The sequence below is a fragment of the Heteronotia binoei genome, chromosome 5 (genome assembly GCF_032191835.1).
Source record: "Heteronotia binoei isolate CCM8104 ecotype False Entrance Well chromosome 5, APGP_CSIRO_Hbin_v1, whole genome shotgun sequence".
NCBI lineage: Eukaryota > Metazoa > Chordata > Lepidosauria > Squamata > Gekkonidae > Heteronotia > Heteronotia binoei.
The window spans coordinates 106,130,683-106,152,704 of NC_083227.1; the positions used below are offsets into that span (position 1 = coordinate 106,130,683).

At 41.5% G+C, this 22,022-nt stretch overlaps 1 protein-coding gene across 2 annotated transcripts in view; it reads left to right on the forward strand.

Annotated features, from left to right (window-relative positions):
- DCAF1 (DDB1 and CUL4 associated factor 1) overlaps positions 1-16,263 on the forward strand; it is a 51,908-nt gene extending 35,645 nt beyond the window's left edge. The window contains exons 23-24 of one of the 2 annotated variants that reach the window (XM_060239993.1): positions 8,675-8,930; positions 15,316-16,263. In XM_060239993.1, coding sequence (XP_060095976.1) covers positions 8,675-8,930; positions 15,316-15,374 — 315 coding nt within the window. In that variant the 3' untranslated portion in view covers positions 15,375-16,263. The remainder of the gene's footprint in view (positions 1-8,674; positions 8,931-15,315) is intronic. The other variant, XM_060239994.1, reaches the window with a different exon arrangement.
- Positions 16,264-22,022: the final 5,759 nt, after the last annotated feature.

Here is a 22,022-nt window from a genome sequence, read left to right on the forward strand (position 1 = left end):
TTGCTGTGAAAGTTGTCATTGCGAACTGTGAAAAAGAATGACTGCTTATTTACAGAGTCTGCTCTTCCTTTTGTTCAAGTGTCTGGGTCAGCCCATCATTTCTGCCATTACTACCTAGGGCTGCAGAAAGTAATATGACTGTTTACAGTACAGTTGCACATATGTACTTGGTTGCTTTTGAAGCTTGTGGTACTCTTCAGGGGATCAGATTTTTGCCAGGAGAAATGTTCTTGACAGTCTGGATTTCAAGAGTTGAGATCCAGGAGTCCAGAACTGATTAGCTTTTGCTTGTTTGTTTGAGGGTAGAAATACTACAAGTGGTCACAATGGAAAGTCAAGGCAACTGTCAGGGCAAAAGACAATTTAAGATGGGGGAATGTTTTTTTGAAATGTGTTGCCTTTGAGAGCTTTGAAGAAACCTACCTCAGAATAGAAGTGCTCTGTTTCATGGTTTTCAGAGGTGTCATGTAAGGTAGTTAGCACAAAAGGTACATTTTCTATTGAGCAAAAGATCACTAATGTATTAACATTTTTAAGAGAGAAAAAATTGAACTTTTATTTTGCTCCATCTTATCAACATAAAATATATTTATGTGCTTACTGCTGCTACGCATATCTGCTAAAAGCCTATAAAGTCACTTAAAATCTTTGCCTAGTCCATCTAAAACCATCTTAAACGTTTTGTCACATTCTGTAGAACCCTCCCTGTAGAGTGTTCAAGTTTTGGTTTTCAGTATGGTTAAGATAGAAGTATATGATCTTTTCTCTTTATGTTCCTTGAAGTCTCTACACCGCTTCTGGACGGCTGTGCATGAAACAGAAACAGTCTGAGCCAGTGCTGAGGAAGCTGGGAATTCTTGATGAGAATTCCTGAGCTGTGTATCGGTAACTTCCTTAGTACCCTCACTGTTGCCTGTTGCAAGAGAAAATGAGTAAAAAGGGAGGTACCTAGAAAAAACAGGGTTCTCATCTGCCCAGTTATATAGCTGCCTTAGGTTTTTCCAACAGTATGGCCTGGATCGGAGAAGGGCTGGGCTAAAAGTATGAATTTTGCAAAATATTTGTGTATGTGTGATAGAACCAATGAAGAATTCTTTTGCTCTCTCTCCCACTGCTGTTGTGGAAATGTTGTTTCTATAGTAGATGTCTAAGTGGCACCTTCCCCATGGCTTGTTTTGTGTTGTGGAGTTTAACTGGCAGTGAAGGGGAAAAGACAACCCAAAACAGTGGAATTATGGAGCATGAACTTTTTTCTCATAACAGTTTGGGACTGTGTGTGCCAATTTTGCTTGCCCTTGGCTTGCCGTTTGCATTAGTAGGGATGAATAGTGGACATCAATGCTTTTGTCACATGGTAAATCTTGTGCCTAGAAGCACCTTAAGTTTTCTCCCTCCATTAGGCTTGATGAATGACTGGCTCTTTCTGTCTTATCCACTCCTTGGCTGAAAAATCATGGTAGCATTTCTTCTTGAAAAACTCTGCATAGATGTTAAACATGAGATTTCCCAGTCACAATATACTGTCTGCAATAGTTGAGGTGATGCAGCCAGGGTCAAGAAAATTGTCAGATGCCTGACATGAGCCCTCTAACACCAGAAACCCGACTGTGGAAATATTAGGAGTGCCAGGAGCTGGAAGAGTGATTGTTGACATTCCAGACATTCTCTTGTTTCATGTGTCTTGTCTTCCACAGTCCAGAGGGACCTCTGCCAATATGAGCAATCATGTCTGTCGGCCAGTTTTGCTTATCTGCCAGGCTACTGGCAAATGATAAACAAGCAAGAGTTCTTTGTTTATGGGCAGTGGTATAAGGGAGGCAAGTCTTGGGCAGAACCACTGCTTTATTGAAATAGTTGCATAACATTGGAGAGGGTGAGCCTCAAGCAGTAACGTGGAAGCAATAATCTCTGCTTTAAAAGTCCCTCTCCTTCAGCTCAAATGTGTGTGGGATAGCTGGGACAACCCACTTATTATAGATCACATGTCCCAGACCTGGGCCCTGGCAATAAACTGGTTTTTGAGGCTAGGCCTTGTATGTTTGGTTGCTATGCTGGCTGAAATTGGCAGTAGTTTCAAGTTACACATAAAGTGGGAGAGCTTTCTGGTGATGTGTATGTTTGGGCTTACCCTGCTCTTGCCCAGAAGGCTACAATATGGTGTGGCTGTATTTCATACATTTCTGGAGCTGGTAAGGGTAAAAACAAATGAGCCCAGCTTTCCTTTCTTATGCAGCAACAAGGTATCATATAAAGGATGTTGATTGGCCCAACTTGTATTGCAGCTATTATTTAATAATGTAAGTAGAGAGCCAAGTTATTTGTGAGCATAAATGTTTGAGGCACTTAAAATGGTTAACTGCAGGTGGATCTAAGTTCTCTTTTAGGACAAGCAGTGATCTTAATGAAAGGCAGAGTCACAGGTGATTAGCTCTTCTATCCCATCATCATTATAGAAGTGCAGTTGTTTAAGGAAGTGTTGTTTACCCAGATTGTTATCAGCGAGGACAGTGAAAACAATAGATTAGAAGTACTGTTATGAGCTTTTATTGGGTGGGTCCCTTATACTTTAAATATGATGGAGATGGACATTTTCCTCCACAGAGAGGAAACTGTTTCTGTTTCTGTTTTTATTCAAGAAATGGAACTGTTTTCTGAACAGTTCCATTTCTTGAATAGAAATATGTATGTAGCCTCTAAAAAGTGCCTGAAAATGCATTTTACTTATAAAGTTAAAAATTTACACTCTATCCTTTGCCCTTTCATAAGGAGCCAGCTAACATTAAACCTGCATAATATAACAAATTTTAAAAATACTAAACATCTCATCCAACCATTTTTACCAGAGGAAAAGTCTTTATGTTCAGCTGAGTTCTAGTTTTTCCCTTTGGAACATTTACTCTCTTGTAGACTGTCATGCAAGCAACTCACAGCTAAGCATTATGAACAGATTATTCATCTATAAGATTAAGCTGTTTGCAGATCACATAGTATAGCTTGTATAGATGGAATACACAGTTGAAATACAGATTCTCCTTGTAGCTTTGATACAAACCCATGCATAATACACTTAACATAAGGTAAAAATTAATTGTTTTGTCTCTTTTTAAATATAGCAATTTCCTAGTATTCACTTCTTAGTATTTTCATAGAATTTTTACAATAAAAGCATAGTATTAAAATTAAGAGGAAATGCAATATGTGGTTCTACACCAAACTAAAGAGTATTTGAACTACTATTATAGAGTTCCGTAGTTACTGTAGATGCTTGTTTTGGCTGCCTATAATTAAAGAATGGACAATAACTGTCTTTTATTTCTTCGCTCTGATTTGACATGTATGGCAAATTGTTTGCTGTGTTACGTGTATTCCATCTATCCATGTCTTCTGGGTCTCCACAGAAGCCTATGGTAAGAACCTTGCCTTTTGTGAGTTAATAAGCCTAGACAGAGTTTGGTATTATGAGCTGGATGACCCTTGAGGAGCATGCATATGCTTGGAGGTAAAAGCAGACATAACCGTGCCCACTTATGCTGGAGTCTGTGGGTGGGATCCAAACCATGGCAAGTGGAGTTGCATTCTTAGAACAGAGCTTCCTGCCTCCCTACTGTGAGCAGCTTGTGAGGACTGGTGGACAGTGGTGCAGGCTACTGCTGATGGAAGGGAGAAATTACAGATCACCCCATGCGATCAGAAGGGCCTTCAGCTTGCTCGTGCAAGTGTCAGATCTGATCCTACTTCATCCTTTTAAGGATAAAAGAGGTGAATGAGCACTTATTTGGCTTGAGAGTAAGAACAGATTGAGGGTCAAGTTTGGACAAGAAAGATATAGAAAGGAAAGTAAAAAGAATGTGAATTGTATAGTATTGGAAGAAGCAATCCATGCCATTCAGTTAACAGTTTGATAAGTGGTGATTTTATGTAGATGGGTTAATGGTTAAGTATTAAGTACAATAAAAGAAAGTGAGGGGGATTTTCAGAATTAATAGGGTTTATCTGTTTATTTAGAGATATATAGGACAATGGGTGTGTGGCTATGTATCTATATAAAGGGGGAAAAGAAAAAAAATGGAGGGGAGGTGGGATTTATGGGGCAATGGGTTGCAGAGCCCTGGTCCTCATCAGTTCTGCAGTTGTCGTATGACTTGCTGGCCAGTTGTGTGCCTCTCGCTGTGCATGATCTGTCAACAATGAGTGCATATTGCAATCCAAATTACGGAACTTGATTTCAAAAAAGGGAAGTAAACAAGCCTGCAACAATTTCTGTTTGAAGCACAAAACTAAGTATATGCTATTAAGTCAGATCAGGGCTTTTTTTGCAGCAGGAACTCCTTTGCCTATTAGGCCAAGCACCCCTGATGTAGCCAGTCCTCCAAGAGCTTACAGTAGGCCCTGAGTGGGATCAAATTAATCCCTTCTGCTAAGTCAGGATTCTTGCTCCATCAGAGAATGAATCCTCATGAAGCAATAGACAGGCTTTTAAAATAAGTGTCATTATATCTGTAATATGCAATAGATGGTCAAATAGGAACCAAATCAACCATAGCAGGTTTGTTTGTTGTTTGCTGTGACTTTGAGTCAGTGCAATAAAAGTACTTCATTTGACTATAACAGCTTGATGAAATGTCTTTGTTTCAAATCCATTCTTGTGCTTTGGAGTAGAATGGATATTTGGACATTACCTTGACCACAAAACCATACTTTTTCCAGGCCTCCAAAAATGTTAGTCATGGTACACTTCATTAGAAATCTCACCAGTTAAAATCAGTAGCTGTGTTAGTCAGTTACAGAAAAAGCAGTAAAATCTTGTAGCAGTTTAAAGGCTAACAAATGACTTGTGGTAGGAGATTCCATCAGCTTATTAGATTTGTGATGTGTGTGTGTTTATTTACAAGCACACACAAAGTTAGAATGGGGGAATTGTCTGCATGGATAGTGATTAATATACATTTGATATGTTAAGTGTACTAAAATGCAGTCTGAATGGAATAAAGATGTAGAAGCAAATGTGTAGATTTCATAGGGAGTTACGTGGCTGAAACTCACTGTTGTCTGATGGGTAGAATACATGGGTCTGAGTAATATGTCAGATGGCCCTAAAAAAAGCAGTGATCACCTACTGAAAGCAGCAATTGTCTACATTAGATGAATCTGTGACACAGTTACTGATTGGGGGTCAAAAATCCCACAGATATAAAAATGTGCAGACATACCCAATGTTTGCAGTTTGGAAATCAGTTTGCATGGCACAGCATGTGAGAGAATTGCCATTTATACTGCCTTAAGCCATCTAGCCACTCAATTCTAGCCAGAAGAAATCAGATCTGTTAGAGAACTCCAGTTTAGCAGCATCACCCTCTGTCTTAAAGGTGCCACTGGACTCAAACTTTATTCTGTCTGTCCTCCTGACATTCTTTTTCGTGAGTACTGTAACCTTGAGGTCAGAAATGGAATGTCTGGGATATAAAAAAATAGTGTTCTCCTGAGATACCATTACCAAAGGGTGAAAGAGATACTTAAAGAAAAAGAGATTCATTGTCAGAAGGGCATTTTAGTTTGTTTGTGGTGGAGAATAGCAGGTCCTAAAAGGGACTTGGGCTACTCTTTAAAGGCACGGTGTGTGTGTGTGTGTGTGTGTGTAAATGATCCAATAGGGTTAGAAGTGGTGATACCATTGCAGTTGATATTCCTGAAAATGAAGTTGTCTGAAGAGAGAGCTTCTGTGGATGACTTTGTATATAACATGCTGTTACAGAGATATATAATAGAAGCAGAAAACACTTGCTGAATGAAGGGGAAGGTTCTTTTGTGGGTGGTATATTTCACTGTTAAACCACAGCCTCCTGCACTGTATCCCATGCCATTCACAAGAGGAACACAAAGCTGCAATAAGAAGAGGGAAGTTCTTTTCCATTCATAGAACACTCAAAATGACTTACAGATTTTTAAAACAGTTATAGCAACGTATACCGAAGCAATTAGTAAAAATACATTGAAACCTCAGATGTAATAATCAGGTTTCCTCAAAGACTTTTTGGAACAGAGAACTTTTCAAGAGTACCAGAAGGCTTGTAACAGTGGCATTAATTACACATTGAAGGAGGGAGCTCCACAGTGTTGGGATGGCAACAGAGCGCTCTACAATGGGCCCTGCTAACCATATGTTCTAGCCGCTGTGTATTCTACCAGATCATGTTTCTGAACAATCTGCAGAAGCAGCTGCACATAAAATGTGTTACAGTAGTGTAATCTGGATGCAGCTAACAGTCAGGTCCAGAAACAGCTTTAGTTGGCGAACCAACTTAACGTAGGGAAAATACACAATCATATGTGTTACCAGTGTCTATCCAGAGCCAGCGAGGAGTCCAACAGAACCCCCAAATTGCACGTCTGCTCTTCCAGGGACTGTACAGCCTTTGTCTCTTGCCTTGAAAACCCTCCACTTTCACCATAAGTCTACTGTGACTTGAGAGCACTTGCCACCACCACCATAGACACTGATTCAGCACTTTCACTGCCTCACTGGAATTAGGTAAAGAAGAGAAAGAGGAAGCGAGGGAGTGTGTACCATCAGCATGCCTTTGAAAGCTAGTAGGACAATTAAACTTAGGTTGGAGGATGTTATCAGGTGATGTGAGTATAGTATAGGTGATAAACAATGAAGAAACAAACTTTATTGATCCCTTTCACATTTTGTTTTTGTCAGCTCAGGGTGAAGGGTGTAGCTCTTTCTCCCTGTGTAACACCCCTGTGAAGTAGGCTTGGCTGGGAGACTGGCCCAAGAGCACTCATGGCGGAGTGGGGGTTTGCTCAGCTCTCTCCAGTACTAGTGTTGTGCTTGTGCTGCCCAAAAGGATGGATTTTAAAATGGATCTGGAGAATAAACACAATGTTCCTGGCTTCTTTCCTCTCTTCATATTAGATTATAAAGGTTATATGGACTTGAAAGAAGATTTTTTTGGGGGGATGTGTTGATTATGACAATATTTATCATTTTGGATGCTTGAACAAAGTGCATGAAGCGCTTTCAGAATTTAGGAAATGCAACAGTTTTAATATTAAGTATTATATATTGCCTGTTGACCAACAGCAGGTTTTCAGCTTGTGAATTGTGATTTGAGAGAGTCTGTGGATCCTAATAGAATTTTTTCAAGTGGTTTGTTCTTGTTCCCTCAAACAGCCTTTTTCTTCAGAGTTGTCTTTAAATGCATTGTGTCAGTAGCTGTTGCACCTGAGTCTTTAGTTAGAAGTTCTGTTAATTTTGCATTAGGACACATCACTTTCTGCCTTGTTGTCATTTCCATTGTATGGAAGTGAAATTTCAGGAATACAAGCAGTATTTGGAGATACGCTTTTTCCATAAACGGAAACATGCTTCTTCTTTGCCATAGCTGTTCCTGATTTTTATGTGCCTGTGAGCAGATGGTTTTGTCATGGAAGACTGATAGAAGTTTGTTTTCTCTAGTCCCATGAAAAGCTGAGCCAGTTGATCTTGATAGAGCATACCTAGAAAATGTTTGTCCTGACCAGGAAGTGTTTCATAGAGTTATTTGTAAACTATGTAAATTATTTGAAGGCCCATGAGATTTGAATTACAGTCCATAAATAAATCTTGCAGGACTAACAGAGTATCAAGAGTTGCATTTGCTTCTTTAATGTCATTAGACTGTGCTAAGGACATGTGCTTATAAAACTCACCACGTATTTTCGGCTTGATGGGAGTTTAATTTGTGTTGGGCTGTTAGTCTAAGCTCCTTCTGCAGCACTCTTTGTTGAAATATATAAGTAAGTTTTGCAATTCAGTGTGTTTTATTTGCCACACATTGAAATGGAAGACAAAATTATGTATTTCAGCAAAGAGTGTTGCAGATGGAGCTTAGACAACAACCTGACGCAAATGTTGTAAAATGTTGAGCTGACAAATTCAGTGATCAAGCTGATACTGGAACCTTATGTACGGCCTCTGATATTAGCTAAGTTAATAGTAACCGGAGCCATTTGCTATTATTGGTACCTGTTCGGCAGCCTGTGTAGCATTTTGCAGGTGATGATACACTGACAATGTAATGGGGAGTATAATCCCATTTAGCCTTTTCCAGCTGTGTATTGGCCTTCAGTAACATTACCTTTATGGAGAAGGACTCTGTCACATTCCTGTAAATTAGGGAGAAGGAGTTATAAACTCTGAGTGTACATTGGGTTGGCTTCTACAAGCAGATTCCACTTGTAGGCACAGATCTCTCCAATTACCTAGTAGACTTCTGAAAAAAGGTGGACCTTGGTGCCATGAGAATTGTCATGGGAGTCAGGGTGTGCATGACAACTGTAGTGAGAAAGGATCACATGGCCCCTCCCATTTCCCTCTAATGCTAATGGATCCTCTTGAGTCTGTAAAAACACCAGTGGGAAAGGTAAGCGGGGACAATGTAGTTCAATTCCCCCTTTTCAGAGTGGCCCTTTACTATATTTTGTTTATAGTATTTCTCATAACTGAGCACCAGCTGTTTGAATGCTTCAAGAGGCTGCTGGTGGAAGAAGGAAAGACATGTACTTGTGAGCAGCCCTCTTGCTGCTTGGAATACCCAACCCATTGTTTGGAAGGTGTGAATGACTATATATCTACACATCATCCTTTCAGACTTTGTTGTTATTTATGGCTGTTTTGATCTCTCTCTAGGAGGAGGAAGAACAGGAAGAAGAGGATGATGATGAAGATGATGATGACACAGATGATCTTGATGAATTGGACACTGATCAGCTGCTGGAGGCCGATTTGGAGGAAGAGGAAACCAATGAGAATGCGGGTGAGGATGGAGAAAATGACTTCTCTCCTTCTGATGATGAGGAATTGGCCAACCTGCTGGAAGAGGGGGATGAAGGAGAGGATGAAGATTCTGATGCAGATGAGGAAGTTGAGCTCATCCTTGGTGATAGTAAGTATACATAGCCCTGAGGAAGCCACTCTTGAATCAGCCCAAGGTACAACTTGCAAAGGATACTCTGACATCACAGAAATAGGAACTGGTTTGCACAAATAGGCCCAGGGCAGTATGTCAGCTTTCCTTCTGGTTTTTGTCTTGTTAGGAGGCTCATAGAAAAGCCTGTCACTGCTTCCCTCCACCTTTTGATGATTTAGATGCAGAGCTTTTATCTCCTATTATAGTTCAGACTCTGGTCTGGGACTATGTAAGCCAGCAGCCTTTATTTCCCATAGTTATTGTCCATGTGCATCCCTTTCTGATAATAGTGTTAAATGGTTCCCTTCCTTTTTAGCTTGGAAGATTTTAAAAATTAAAGGTTCCTCCAAATATCTTCTAACAGTGGGGAAACCACTTCATTAAGATAGGAGGAAATCTGTGGTTTCCCCCCGCCCAGCTTTTGAATTTCCTAAGTTACATAGGCCATCTTATTTTGGGTAGTTCCATAATCTTGGTTGTAAAGCTGATAGCTGGGTGTATATGGCTGTTTCCCCGCAGAAAACAGGTAAAGTGTGTACAACATAAACACATCTGTAAAAAAATCCATCTGGGAGCCCTGATTGGGTGGCTGTTTGATGATGTGCACATGTTCACATTTCACTTGCTGCATGTAAGACTTGTGCCTTGCAGTAGTGCATTTTCCATGTAGATTAAGGAGCTGCCAGTCCTGCCCTTACATTGGTTTCCTGAGTGCCAAACAAGAATATGATGGATCCCCATCTCCTGCCAGTCTCAAGTAGAAATAATTAATGGAAATTGCTGAGGTTCAGTAACCATGGTGTAGCTTCTCAGTCTCTTGTTTATTTGGTAGTGGTCACATTAAACTCCATGGGGATTATCTGTGAGTAAATGTGCTGTAGGCTCGAGATGTGATAACCCTGCAAAGTTAGTTCCTTGTCAGCACAGTGGAAGGGCACTTGATTAAGCCAACACTGCCTCCTTCTTGCCTGTCTTTCATTGGCTTTGCAAAGTCAGGCATGCAAGTACATTAAAGTAACCAGCCACCATTTTAAGAATCAGGGATAGAGCACGTTCATTCAAATCTGAGGAGATCAGCAGTAAGTAAATGATAAAACTGTGAGGTCATGTTGTATGCTTGATGTTCAGACGCTACCTGCAGATCCACTTCTGCTGTAACTGCTCAGTGCTAGAGCCCCTGCCTCACCCTGTGCCTCTGGGGTCCATCTACTTTAGCTGTCTCTAGTCTGCGCTCTCTGTTTCCTAGAAAGATGAAAGAAGGATGGGGAGTTGGGTTAAGGAACGAGCAAGGAAAATTATGGGGGGAAGGTGGCAGGGTGAAGAAAGGGGGATGCATGAGAGATAAGTGTGTGTGTGTGGGGAACCTGGCATGGATTTTTTGTGATGGGGCATAGACTTTGTTCTAGTAGTACAGAATGATGTCAAGAGGTGGGTTTCAAGCTTACACTGGAACTGTGTTGTGAATGCCCTGAAACTCCTGAATCATTCCTCTTAAAGGTATATAGATGTGGGTGGGTAGGCAGTGGTTGATCAGTGAAGATGCAAAGTCACCCTCCTACATGTGCCCAAAGATGGTTTCCTTAATTATATCATCACGTAATCCAGGGTTTAACCCTGATGAACCCAGACGATTTCGTAGTGGTCATATTAGACTCCAGAGGCAGCAGGGAGGCATAAATTCTTTGAGAAATGGAGGGGAAAATATTGTTAAGGACTTGCTGGAAAGGTGTTAAAGGGGGGAAATTGACTGAGTGGGGGGAAATGGAGTGCAGGGAAGGGTGAAGTGGAGTGAATGGGGAAAATGGAGTGCTTGTTTCCAGTTTATGGGATGCTGACCGAAGGAGGTGGGATGTGCCAAAGTGAGAAGTGGTAGAGCTCAGCCTGTATTAGAGTCATGAAGTCCTCACTGCAATCTTTCTCCCCCTCTCCTTAATTCCATGTTTCTCAAAACAGGCAGCAGTCAAGGGTGAGACAATCTGCGCATGCTCAGAGGCACTTTTCATATTACACCAAATAAAAAATTGCTCATCATTCATTCCAGAAAGGGACACATTACACAGATCGAATTAAAAAAACGAATTGTACCTTGATGGACACTTTGTAGTAGTAATTCTTCCTTTTTGTGCATTACTGGGGAAAATAAGTTTGTGGCTCCAGATTGCACCTGAAACTCACTTTGCCTTAGCAGCCAAGGACAGTGATGATGGAAGGAAAGGCAACTAAAATTATTTATATTTTTCTTACATTTCCTTTTGCTGACTCCAACAGGTTCTAGGCAGCTTCTGTCTATAACACCACATTATATAAAAACTGTTTCCTCTTCCTTGTTCTGCTTGTCCTTGTATTTATTTGGAAAGCTAAGCTCTGTGCAGCTGCTGTGCTATCTCACAAAGACAGGCGTCCCTTGGGTCTGCTTCTCACCCATGCCTGTCCTCCAAAAGGAGACAAGTGCCTTTTTTACATATAGACAGTGCTGGTGAGTATCAAGAAAAACACTGAGGTGAAGGGAAATATTTTCCAGAGGTGGGAGAGAAAATGGAACAGTGATTGGCTGAGCACAGCGGGAGGAAGAGTGTGTGTAGAAGAATTGTATAGAAGCTCCAGCAGTCATAGGCATGGGTACCCAGAGCATTGGTCCTGTGAAAAGAAACAGTTGTGACATCAGTGTGTTTGTTGTACCCAGATGCCATACTGTTGAACATCATAAAAGAATCAAGTTCCAAAAGGAGTTTGTCTCTATCTACTATGATCCTCAATGGAAGGTACAGTGGAAATCCCATAAGAAAAGGCTTCCAAGCAAGTTCCATGGGAACGGTTTATAGCAGGTCTGTTCTCTGTGGATGTGGACTAGCCAAATGATTTTGCTTGACAGGGCTGACAGTCTCTGGCCTCATGATTTTTTTCCCCTTTATCCAGTAGTTTGCTACATGGTGCCTAAAGTCTATCTCAAGTATCCATCATCATAAACTGTATGGGTGTGATTTGGTGGAAGAGAGAAGTCTCCAGACAGACAGGCACGCAGTGCAGTGTATTCATTATCTGGATGAACTGAACTACTGAATGCTGCAGGGCTGTGACTGGCTCTTCAAAGCACAGTCCATGTGGATGATCAACACATCTAACTTTAGAAATTACTACCTAAAGCTAGGGCTGATAGTTGGGAAAACAGGAGAGAGGCAGAGGAATTCCATGCTTGCAAGGGAACACTAAAAGAAGGCAGGCACAGTAGAATGTCACGATGCACAGAGGAACTGCATTCCACCTTATCATCCTTCACTGTTTTATTTCAAAGCACCCTGAAGGAAGATATATGTGCCTTCAGAAAAATGATGTTGAATCATAGAATGCATATACAGTCAGTATTGAACCATGTCCATCCGGGGCTGGAAGTAAGATGGTATGGGCTAGTACAGAGTGCCAATAAGAAAAGTGGCTGAAGTGGTATCTTCTGCTTTGAGCCCCTTGAGACAGGTAGTACCAGTAAGACATTTAATTTACGTTCATACTGGAAGCCATCATGTGGAGGGACGGTGGCTCAGTGGTAGAGGGACGGTGGCTCAGTGGTAGAGCATCTGCTTGGGAAGCAGAAGGTCCCAGGTTCAATCCCTGGCATCTCCAAAAAAGGGTCCAGGCAAATAGGTGTGAAAAACCTCAGCTTGAGACCCTGGAGAGCCGCTGCCAGTCTGAGAAGACAATACTGACTTTGATGGACCAAGGGTCTGATTCAGTATAAGGCAGCTTCATATGTTCATATGTTCATGTGTTGTGTGCATCATGATGTTGCTCTATATTTGGCCTTTGGTTTGAAATTGCTATGCAAATCTAGTGTGTCTTTGAGTTTCATCAATACTTTAAGCCAGGGGTCCCCAAACCCTGGTCCGTGGATTGGTCCCGGTCCACAGACTGCTGGCAGTCGGGCTGCATGAGGCTGAACTTCCTCCCCACCCGCTCTATTTGCAAAGGAAAGTTGAAGCCACTAGAGCAGGATAGGGGAAGAGCTACGATGCTTGCGTAGCATGCTCTTTGCAAGGAGCATGTTACGCAAGCACTGGCCCCGCTCAGTTTTCCCAAGTTGCAGGAAGCCTGAAGGGAGTGGGGAAGCACTACAATGCTTGCGTAGCGTGCTCCTTGTGGGAAGCTTAAGAGTTAAGATCTGTTTCCCTTCCTTTCCTCTCCCCACCCCCCGTCTCAGTTTCCGAAGGTAAGTTGGAGCCCAGTGCCTTTGTTTCTCTCTCTCTCTCCCTCTCTCTGTTTGTGTGAGAGTGTTTGTCCAGACTCCAAACCAGCACATTTTGTTTTATAGACTGGGTATTTTGAATGTAAACCTTTCAAATAGTAGGCTCATACTGACCACTATACCTGGCTGTCTCTCTATTATTGTACTTCCTCTTAGGAATTGTAGCTATTTTTCTGGGAAGACTATAGTTTTATAGGCAAACACTTCAGTTTAGTTTTGTAGACTCCCCCACTCTAGGATTCCTCCCTCTTTCCTGTACTCACTGTACTCTATTTCTGCAGCAATATATGCAAATCATACTTCTGAAAAAAATTCTCTGCGGAGTTTTCTCAACACTAGCCTTATTTCATTTTTCTTGTCAGGTAGTCTTGGAGAATATCTCTAAGATGTGTGCACTCAACTCACTTGACAGAGCTTAGGGTGGCTCCTGATCTTTTTGTCGGTGTTATGAAAGGCGTGTGCTTAGCTGTTTTTTTTTTTATGGAAGTGTCTACTTAATGTCAGAAAGTAAAAGTTCCTAGAAAGGATTGCCTGCCTGTTGGTTAACACTCTTGCTGACTTACTTCTGAGCATTGCAGTGATGAAGTTCCTTGGTCCTGGGCAGACTCATGCTTGTCTCAGAAGTAGGCTGTATAGGTATTTACTTAATCTACATTCCCTTTGAATTTCAAGGCAGAGTACAAAATTTAAAAGAATGCAATAAGATATGACAGCTGCATTCCTGTTCTTAGCAAGGTCCCCATCAGTTGACCAGGAGGACAGATGCTGTTCTGAGAGACAGATTACCATAAACGTTATCTTGAAGACAAGAGGTGTGATTGCCATCCTCTGCTGGGCTGCTTTAATGTTAAGCTGCAATATGAGGAAGGGCCCTCAAGGAATGATATAATAGCAAGCCTTGGAATCTGGTACTCCAACCTTTTCTATCTGTGCTGATGCCACTAAAATCCTGTTTGTAAAAAAAGGTGTTGTTAAGAGTCAGGTCAGAAACAAAGAAGTAGCAGCCCTAGTTATTTCAGTCCTCTGAAGCCTGCTGTATAAAATAAATTCCTACTCAGACAGCAATTCAGCCAGAAACCCTGATCTTGAAAGATTTTCAAACTACCATTTGGGTATTTAAAGCAATCCAAAAGTTGATAATATGTAATAGAACTTGGCAGTGTTTGCATAGTTTATGCAGTGATTGAGTGACAAAATGGCTGGTATTAAGTGGCAACTAGTATGCCTGTATCTACTTCCCTTGGTAATAATTTCCTGGTGAAACTAGTTAGTCAACACAAAGTACAGATCTACTTATCTGACACATCTCCTTAATCCTGCACTTATTCCGAAGAGCTCTTGGTGGCATACATAGGGCCATCCCTCACCCTCCAGTGACCTTGTGAGGTATGTTAGGGCTAGAGATAGTGGCTCAGATTCTGTTTTTCTCTAGAGGAAGACATTTCTGCCAGTGTGGGGGGAGGCCTGCTTCTGAGGACCCCCAATTTTAGTGATCACAATAGGCTGTTGGGGGGGGCGGAGTTCAGTGCCACTCATGTCACTTGACTGAGCTAATCAGTGACTGGTTCAGTGCTGTCCAGTGAGTTTTAAGACTTAATGAGGATTTGAACCTAGAACTCTCTGGAGGGCACCACTCTTAACCAGTGCACCAAAAAGGCTCCAAATTCTGGTGCTTACTTTCCTACAGAAATGCTTAATACATGCTTCAGTTTCGGAACAAGATCTGATGACTGGATTTCCACCCTTTTCTATGTCACTTTATTCTTGCATTTGCAGTACAAGGGATTTTGAAGCTGTCTTAGTGATTTTTTTTCTGATGAGTTTTCAGTACATTACAATGACATCTCACTTATGGTAAGTGATCTGCTTACACTGGAAAATTGCGCTTGGCTTGTGGCAGAAGAGCCCAGTTTAACCAATTTCCAAAATGGGCTGTGATATCAAAGCATCTGCTGATAGCTGGTTTTCTGAATGAAATACTGCTCAAAGGGATGGTTGTGTGTCTGTCTGGTATTACTGTGGTTACAGTGTTACATATTTGATTAGAAGCAGGTTGCCTTGCTTGTCATCTCTTGACATTTGGATCTTTGCATCAAACAATTAACCAATTTGTCCCCTTTCCAGCTGACAGCTCAGATAATTCGGATTTGGAAGATGACATAATCTTGTCTTTGAATGAGTGAGGAGTAGCCATCCACAGGATGTTGGCAGCAGGAAATCTCCCTTTTCAGAAGCAAGGAGACCAAATCAGGAGGTGATATTGAGCACCCTCTCAGATCCTAATTCTTGGGAGAACATCTAAAGAACTCCAGCCCTTCAGTTCTTGAAGTGGACAGATGCAGGTCCCTGGTACATCCAGAGCCTTCTGACAAAGAGACCAGTGGATTGGGCTTTATTTTCTCTGCCTTCTTCTTTTTGGTTTTTAGGCTGAGACATGACTCTCCTCTCTGTGGAGATCTCTGAAGATATTTCACAATATATTTTCTTTGTATAAAGTTCTTTCCTAAAGAACAGAGTAGTTTTGTATGAAACAAACAAAAAAAGATTTAAAAAAAACAGGCAGGTGTTACAAAGAAAGTATGCTTGTATCTTTCTAATACCTAGTCGCCTTGGTGAGTTTTTTGGGGAAAAGAAAGTTTAAAAATAAAAGGGCATTTTTACTGAAAAGGGTGGGGAAGGGGAGTAAGTGAATCATGGTTTGTAAAACTGTGGATGAGTGATATTTTTTATTTTAAATATAATTTTGTAACGGAGGTGTTGCCACCTGCTGTGAAGATGTTCTCTTTTTTTTTTTTTGGTCAGATGCCTATTGTCTTTTCAAAAGCCCAAGGAGAGTTCCTACTGCAGTAGCCATAGCAAATGACTGGAGATTGAGTTCTGTCCTATTTAGAACCTGCCATTGATGAAGATGGACTCTAGTCTGTAAGCTCCTCCTCACCCAAATGACCCCTTTTTGTGATTGAAATTTTAAAATCTTTTTTCCTTCCCTTCTGCCCTCTATGTGCAAACTATGAACTGAAGGTCTTTTTCTTTAATGTAAATTGTATTTATTAAAAAATAAATAAAATGCAAGCCCTGTCTGTTTATAATTTAGAGCTGCGTATGTCTGTAGCCCATCTGTGCATTGCCTGGAATGAGATACAAAGGCAGGATTATTCACTCAGGATCTGTGACTGCATTCCTGTGAAGGTAATTGACAGCAGTAGTTATTTCTGGAGGATGGTTTTCTGGTACCATGACCTGTTGACCCACCACCTCACTGACATAGGAGTTCATGGGGTAATCTTACAGTGGCTTACCTCATTTCTCTGAGGTCGAGGACAGAGGGTAGTGCTAGGGGAAAGGGTGTCCACTAGGTTCCCCTTAACATGTGGGGTTCCTTAAGGGGCAGTCCTCTCCCCAATTTTGTTTAACATCTATATGCACCTCCTTGCCTAGCTGACATGGAGTTTTGGGCTGGGATGTCATCAGTATGCTGATGACACCCAGCTGTATTTGTTGATGAGTGACCACCTGGACACTGCCGCACAAAATCTTGCTGAGGGGCCAGAGGACATGGTGGGATGGTTGAGGAAGAGTTGGCTGAAACTGAATCCAACCATGATGGAGGTTCTGTGGCTGGGTGGATGGGATTCAGGACTGGGGTATCTACTTCACTTGGCAATAATTTCCTGGTAAGACTAGTTAGTCAAAACACAGTGCAGATCTGCTTATCTAACACATCACCTTAATCCTGCACTTATTCCAAAGAGCTCTTGGTGGCATACATAGGGCCATCCCCCATCCTCCAGTGACCGTGTGAGGTAAGTTAGGGCTAGAGATAATGGCTCAGTTTCTAACTATATTTTTCTCTAGAAGAAGACATTTCTGTCAGTGGGGGGGGGGGACTGCTTCTGAGGACCCCCAATTTTAGTAATCACAATAGGCTGGAGGGGTGGGGGAGTTCACTGCCATTCATGCCACTTGACTGAGCTAATCAGTGATTGGTTCAATGCTGTCCAATGAGTTTTAAGACTTAATGAGGATTTGAGCCTAGGATTTTCTGGAGGGCACGACTCTTGACCAGTACACCACAAAGGCTCCAAATTCTGGTGCTTATTTTCCTTAGTCATTAGGACTGGGGTCCCAACTTTCATAAGCCATCAGGATTCAAGATTGAGATCCCAGCTTTCCACTCTTGATGGCGCACCTCTAATACCAGCACAAGCCATCAAGAGTTGGGTGTGTACTTGGATACCTCCTTATCTAGGAAAGTCTAGATAACGAACATTGCTAAGCTGATGTTTTACGACTATGCCAGGCAAGGCAACTGGCGCCATTACTGTAGCTCACTTTTCACTGGTCTGCCCTTGAGACTGTTCTGGATACTCCCAACTGGTCCATAATGCAGAGGAGCAGGTCCTGACAGGAACTCCACAGACTGCACATATCCAACTTACGCTGCACCAGCTGCACAGGCTCCCAGTGGAGTACTGGGTCAGGTTCAAGGTTTTGGTGCAGACCTTTAAGGCCATGTGCGATGTGGGACCCACATGTCTGTGGGATCACAACCTCTGGTATGCTCCCCAAAGAGCTTTGCACTCTGCTGAGTACAACCTACTGGTGATCCCTAGCCCTAAAGGTGTCCATCTGTCCTCAACCAGAGCCAGGGCTTTCTCAGCCTTGGCTCCTACCTGGTGGAACCCTCTGCCAAACAATATCTGTACCCTGCAGGACTTTAAGCAGTTTCGCAGGACATGCAAGGCAGAGATGTTCTACCAGGCTTTTGGTTGAGTACAGCAAGGGGTACCATCTTAACTGGCAGTCCCTTCCCCTCCTGTACTCTTTTTCTCGCTTACTGTGAGACAGTAATGCATAATTATGACAACTTTGGTGCCATCTGATGTTATTTTTAGCTGTTTTATTTGGATTTTAAATTGTACAGTTTGCTTTGTTAACCATCCTGGGCTCTGTGATTTCAGAGAAGGGCAGTATCCAAATCTAAATTATAAATAAATAAATAAATTGAAGAACAAGGCCATGTGTGAGGCTTCTCCCAAGAGGATCAAGTTCAGTCAGATCACATGAAGGTAGTCCAGATTTATTCTGGGATCTGTTTCTTATGCTGTCCAGCTCTCTTGTGATGGATAGAGGTGCTGTGGGAAGGGAAAGAGGGATCCCTACTCCTGTTCAGCTGAACAAGTTAGGGAGGTTCTATTCCTTTTTCTGAAGGCTGCTGCTAACTGTGTAGCTGCAATGTGCTTCTGGAAAATGTACATAGAAAAGTATTCAGCACTGTGGTTTTTAAGGATTTTATATGTTGTAAACAGAGGTAATCAGTTATGTGACCAGTACTAAGTGCTCTAGTAGCCTGCCCTGATATTACCCAATCTTAACCCATTGTGGTGAAAAGTTTCTTCTGTCATAAATATCTTTAGCTTTTGGCACAATGGATACCAGTTGATGGGAAAACATTCTCATTCCTATAATATTGAAGTTCATGGTAGAGTGCCTATCAACAGGAGGCAGTGAAATGTAGCAACCTACAGATAAAGGAAGGGTTTCTGCATACTCCACAATATGTAGAAGTATATTATGAATTTTTTAAAAAGGGGAAAAAGCCACTTTCAAACAGCGTAAGTATGTATGTGCTTTTGAACCTCCTGGACCCAAAGACTATTGAGGGCAGTTGAACCTCATTTTTTAAAAACATGAAGGGGAATGGCCTGCTTGAGCTCCAAAGTTTTTAAGATTACCCCAAACCTCAGCATGAAATCCGCCCCCCATGACTCTTCATGTCCAAAACTTGTTCCTTCAGATACAAAGCTGATGGTCAAGGGCAGTAAAGTAGGGACACACAGACATGGAAGGGGCTTCTCACATACCATAGTACTCCCTGAGAACTGGAGGAAGGGGGAAGATAATTTCTTTTGTTTAAAATAAGGCATCCCTCCCAGTCAATGAGAGCTGAGCAAGCCCATTGCTTTCTAAGAGAGCATGTTGAGGACAGTTGTCATTTGACGGAAGTGAAATAGGATGGTGGTGAATTGGCATGCCGACATGATTTGTGTCCAGGGAAAATTTCTAAAACATTTCTTATATGTAGTTTTAGCCTTCCTATAGTAATTTCTGTAGTGTTCCTGGTACTTCACATGCTTTCTCCTAGTCATTCTTACAAGACGCCTATATTATCCCCACAATGCAGAAAGGGGGTGGAAGCTGAGAAACATGGTGCCATGTCAAGCATCTTCATAGGTTATGGCTGAGGTGCCAATTGAACTGGGCACTTCCTCACATCTCACATTTAGTCATTTACACTTTTTAGAATAGGGAACTTTGGGTGGGACAGACTTATGACTTGTTTCAATTAAATACACCTATCAGTTGATTTGCTAAGTTGCAGTCTAAATTGGTTTATTGAATAATGAAATTTCTGGAATTGGAGCACAGGATGTGAGCATCAGCTATGTAATTGGTCCTGTCCTAGGTGTATCTTCTAACTAGGGAAATTTCTGATATAAAAAGGCTTTTGGAGGTGACAGTCTGTGACCACCGCACCTCTAGTATCACTGAAATGTGACAATAACTATCTGGTCTGCTACCCACAAAAAATAAATGACATGTCTACTTGGCAGGGCCTAGACATCATCTACATTGCAATAAAGTGGCTCTGGCTAGCTTCTTCCGACCTCCAACTTCTGAGAGGGCTATCTTGCTAAGTTTATTAAAATTGTAGATGCAGATAAGTTCATTTTTGTTTCAGTGAAATTAACACCTAAGGCAAAAAGGTAAATCCTGATGCTAGACCTGGATACAGATATCAACATGAAATGCTTAACAGCCTGTTCACACTGCAAGATTAGGGATAGTGCAAATTCACTCAAGCCCTTCTTGTATTCTGGCTGCATCTCATTGGATCCTCCCCCCCTCAGATAAATTCTTTGGTGCGGTGAACCTACTGAGTTTTAGCTACACATGCCCTTTGTTTATAATTAACCAGTGAGTCATTCATAGTTCTGGTCACTGGAGAGAGGATCACGTGTGATGAATGTGTTGGTTCTAATGGGGTACTTAATATGCTTGGGGTAAAATGCCACTGTGAGCACTTTGCTGAGTTGAGATGGATAATTCCTGGACCCTTTCTCTCCCTTGCGCCACGCCCGTGGTTCCTGGGTTTGATTGTCCGCATCTAGGATTACACACAAATTAGCTCACTCATGCTGCAAAAGAATTAATTTTGTGCTCCAAGTTTTCTGTTTTATATAGAGGAAAGGAAAGGTCCCCTGTGCAAGCACCAGTCGTTTCCAACTCTGGGGTGACGTTGCTTTCACAATGTTTTCACGGCAGACTTTTTATGGGGTGGTCTGCCATTGAAGCAGCTGTAAATAAGCATGATGTTTACTTTAGAAACAGGAAAAAACAAGTGTGCAATTTAAAAGTGAGTTACAATAGCAGTTTTAAGGTGGGTAAACTTGCTACCTGACCTAGTTTCTCTTCAGAAGGGGTTGGAAATCTAGGGGGAAAACTGCCCTCTTAAGGCATTGTAAGTACTATTTCTTAAATCTCTCTTATTTCTTAAATCTCTTGTCACATCAGATCTTCTTTGGAAAGTAAGTGAACAAATATATAGAAACCAATTTTCAAGCTATTAAAGTGGGTGGGAAAAGGGGAAGCTATGTCTTTTAATTACCTAACTCCAGGCCTCAGATTCAGAGGGAGCTCACAGGAGCGCAGCTCCTGCACCTTTCTGAGAGCTCCTCCTCTTCCTGAGAGTTCCACCTCCTCGTCCATTGAATAGTATGTGCAGCTGCATAACAATCCCTGGATGAGCTCTATTTTTCTACAAAACGATCCCTGCCTAACTCAGTGCTCCAGACCTTTTCACCAGAGTGAAGGGCTTTTTCTCCTTCAGTGAGACTCAAACTATCCCATTATTTAATGGGATATAAACAAATGCTTTAGTAACTTTAGACACAATGTCCTTACTGGATTCTGTAGTTTATTATTGCTTCTTTTGTCAGGGTTTTTGTCTTAAAACATAAATGAGGTGTGGCAATATCAAATGGAATTGTTTCAGCATTTTGCAATAAGCACATAAAACCAAACTTAACTACAGTTATAAGTGGAGCTAGGCCTCTGGAATTTCGGGCTAAGGTGCAAGGCCTCTGGGTCAAGCATATTAGAGAGGTGATTAACAATGGTTCAAATACTGTTCAATTATCCCCCTTCAAATCAGCAATTTACTAACACTGAGGATTATAGTTCAAGATAAGTCATTGTGTAAATCCACAGCAACAAAATAAAATGAGTCCAGCAGCACCTTAACAACTAATTCATGCCGGGAGAAACTTCTGTGAAAGTTCATCTGATGAACTCAGCTCTGAATCATGAAAGCTTGTTAGTCTGTATCTAAAGTGTCACTGGACTCTGGTTGTAATGAGTATTCTGTATCTTCCATAATTTCAGTATAGAAGAGAATTTGTTATCTTGACATTCTTGAGATTTTTTTTAAATCCTGAATTATATTAGCCTTAAATGACATAGAAAGAAGCTGATGGATGGGTGTGCTAAAATCTCAGAAGCCAGAACTGTGGCCTTAAGCCCTCTGCCTAGTTTTATGGCTCTGAAGTATCCAACTATCCATTTTTTTCGTAGTCTCTTTTATAACTATTTCAAATTCTTAGGACAATTATGCAAGTTTAATTAAGGTATTAATTGCATAATTCAGACACACATGGTGGTGGGTCTGTGGTGCTGTGGCATGTTTAGCATACCCACCTCTTCTACCAGGTAAAATCTCTCTAAAATCCACACTATGTCACAAAAGATACTTCTCATACACAGGAAAATCC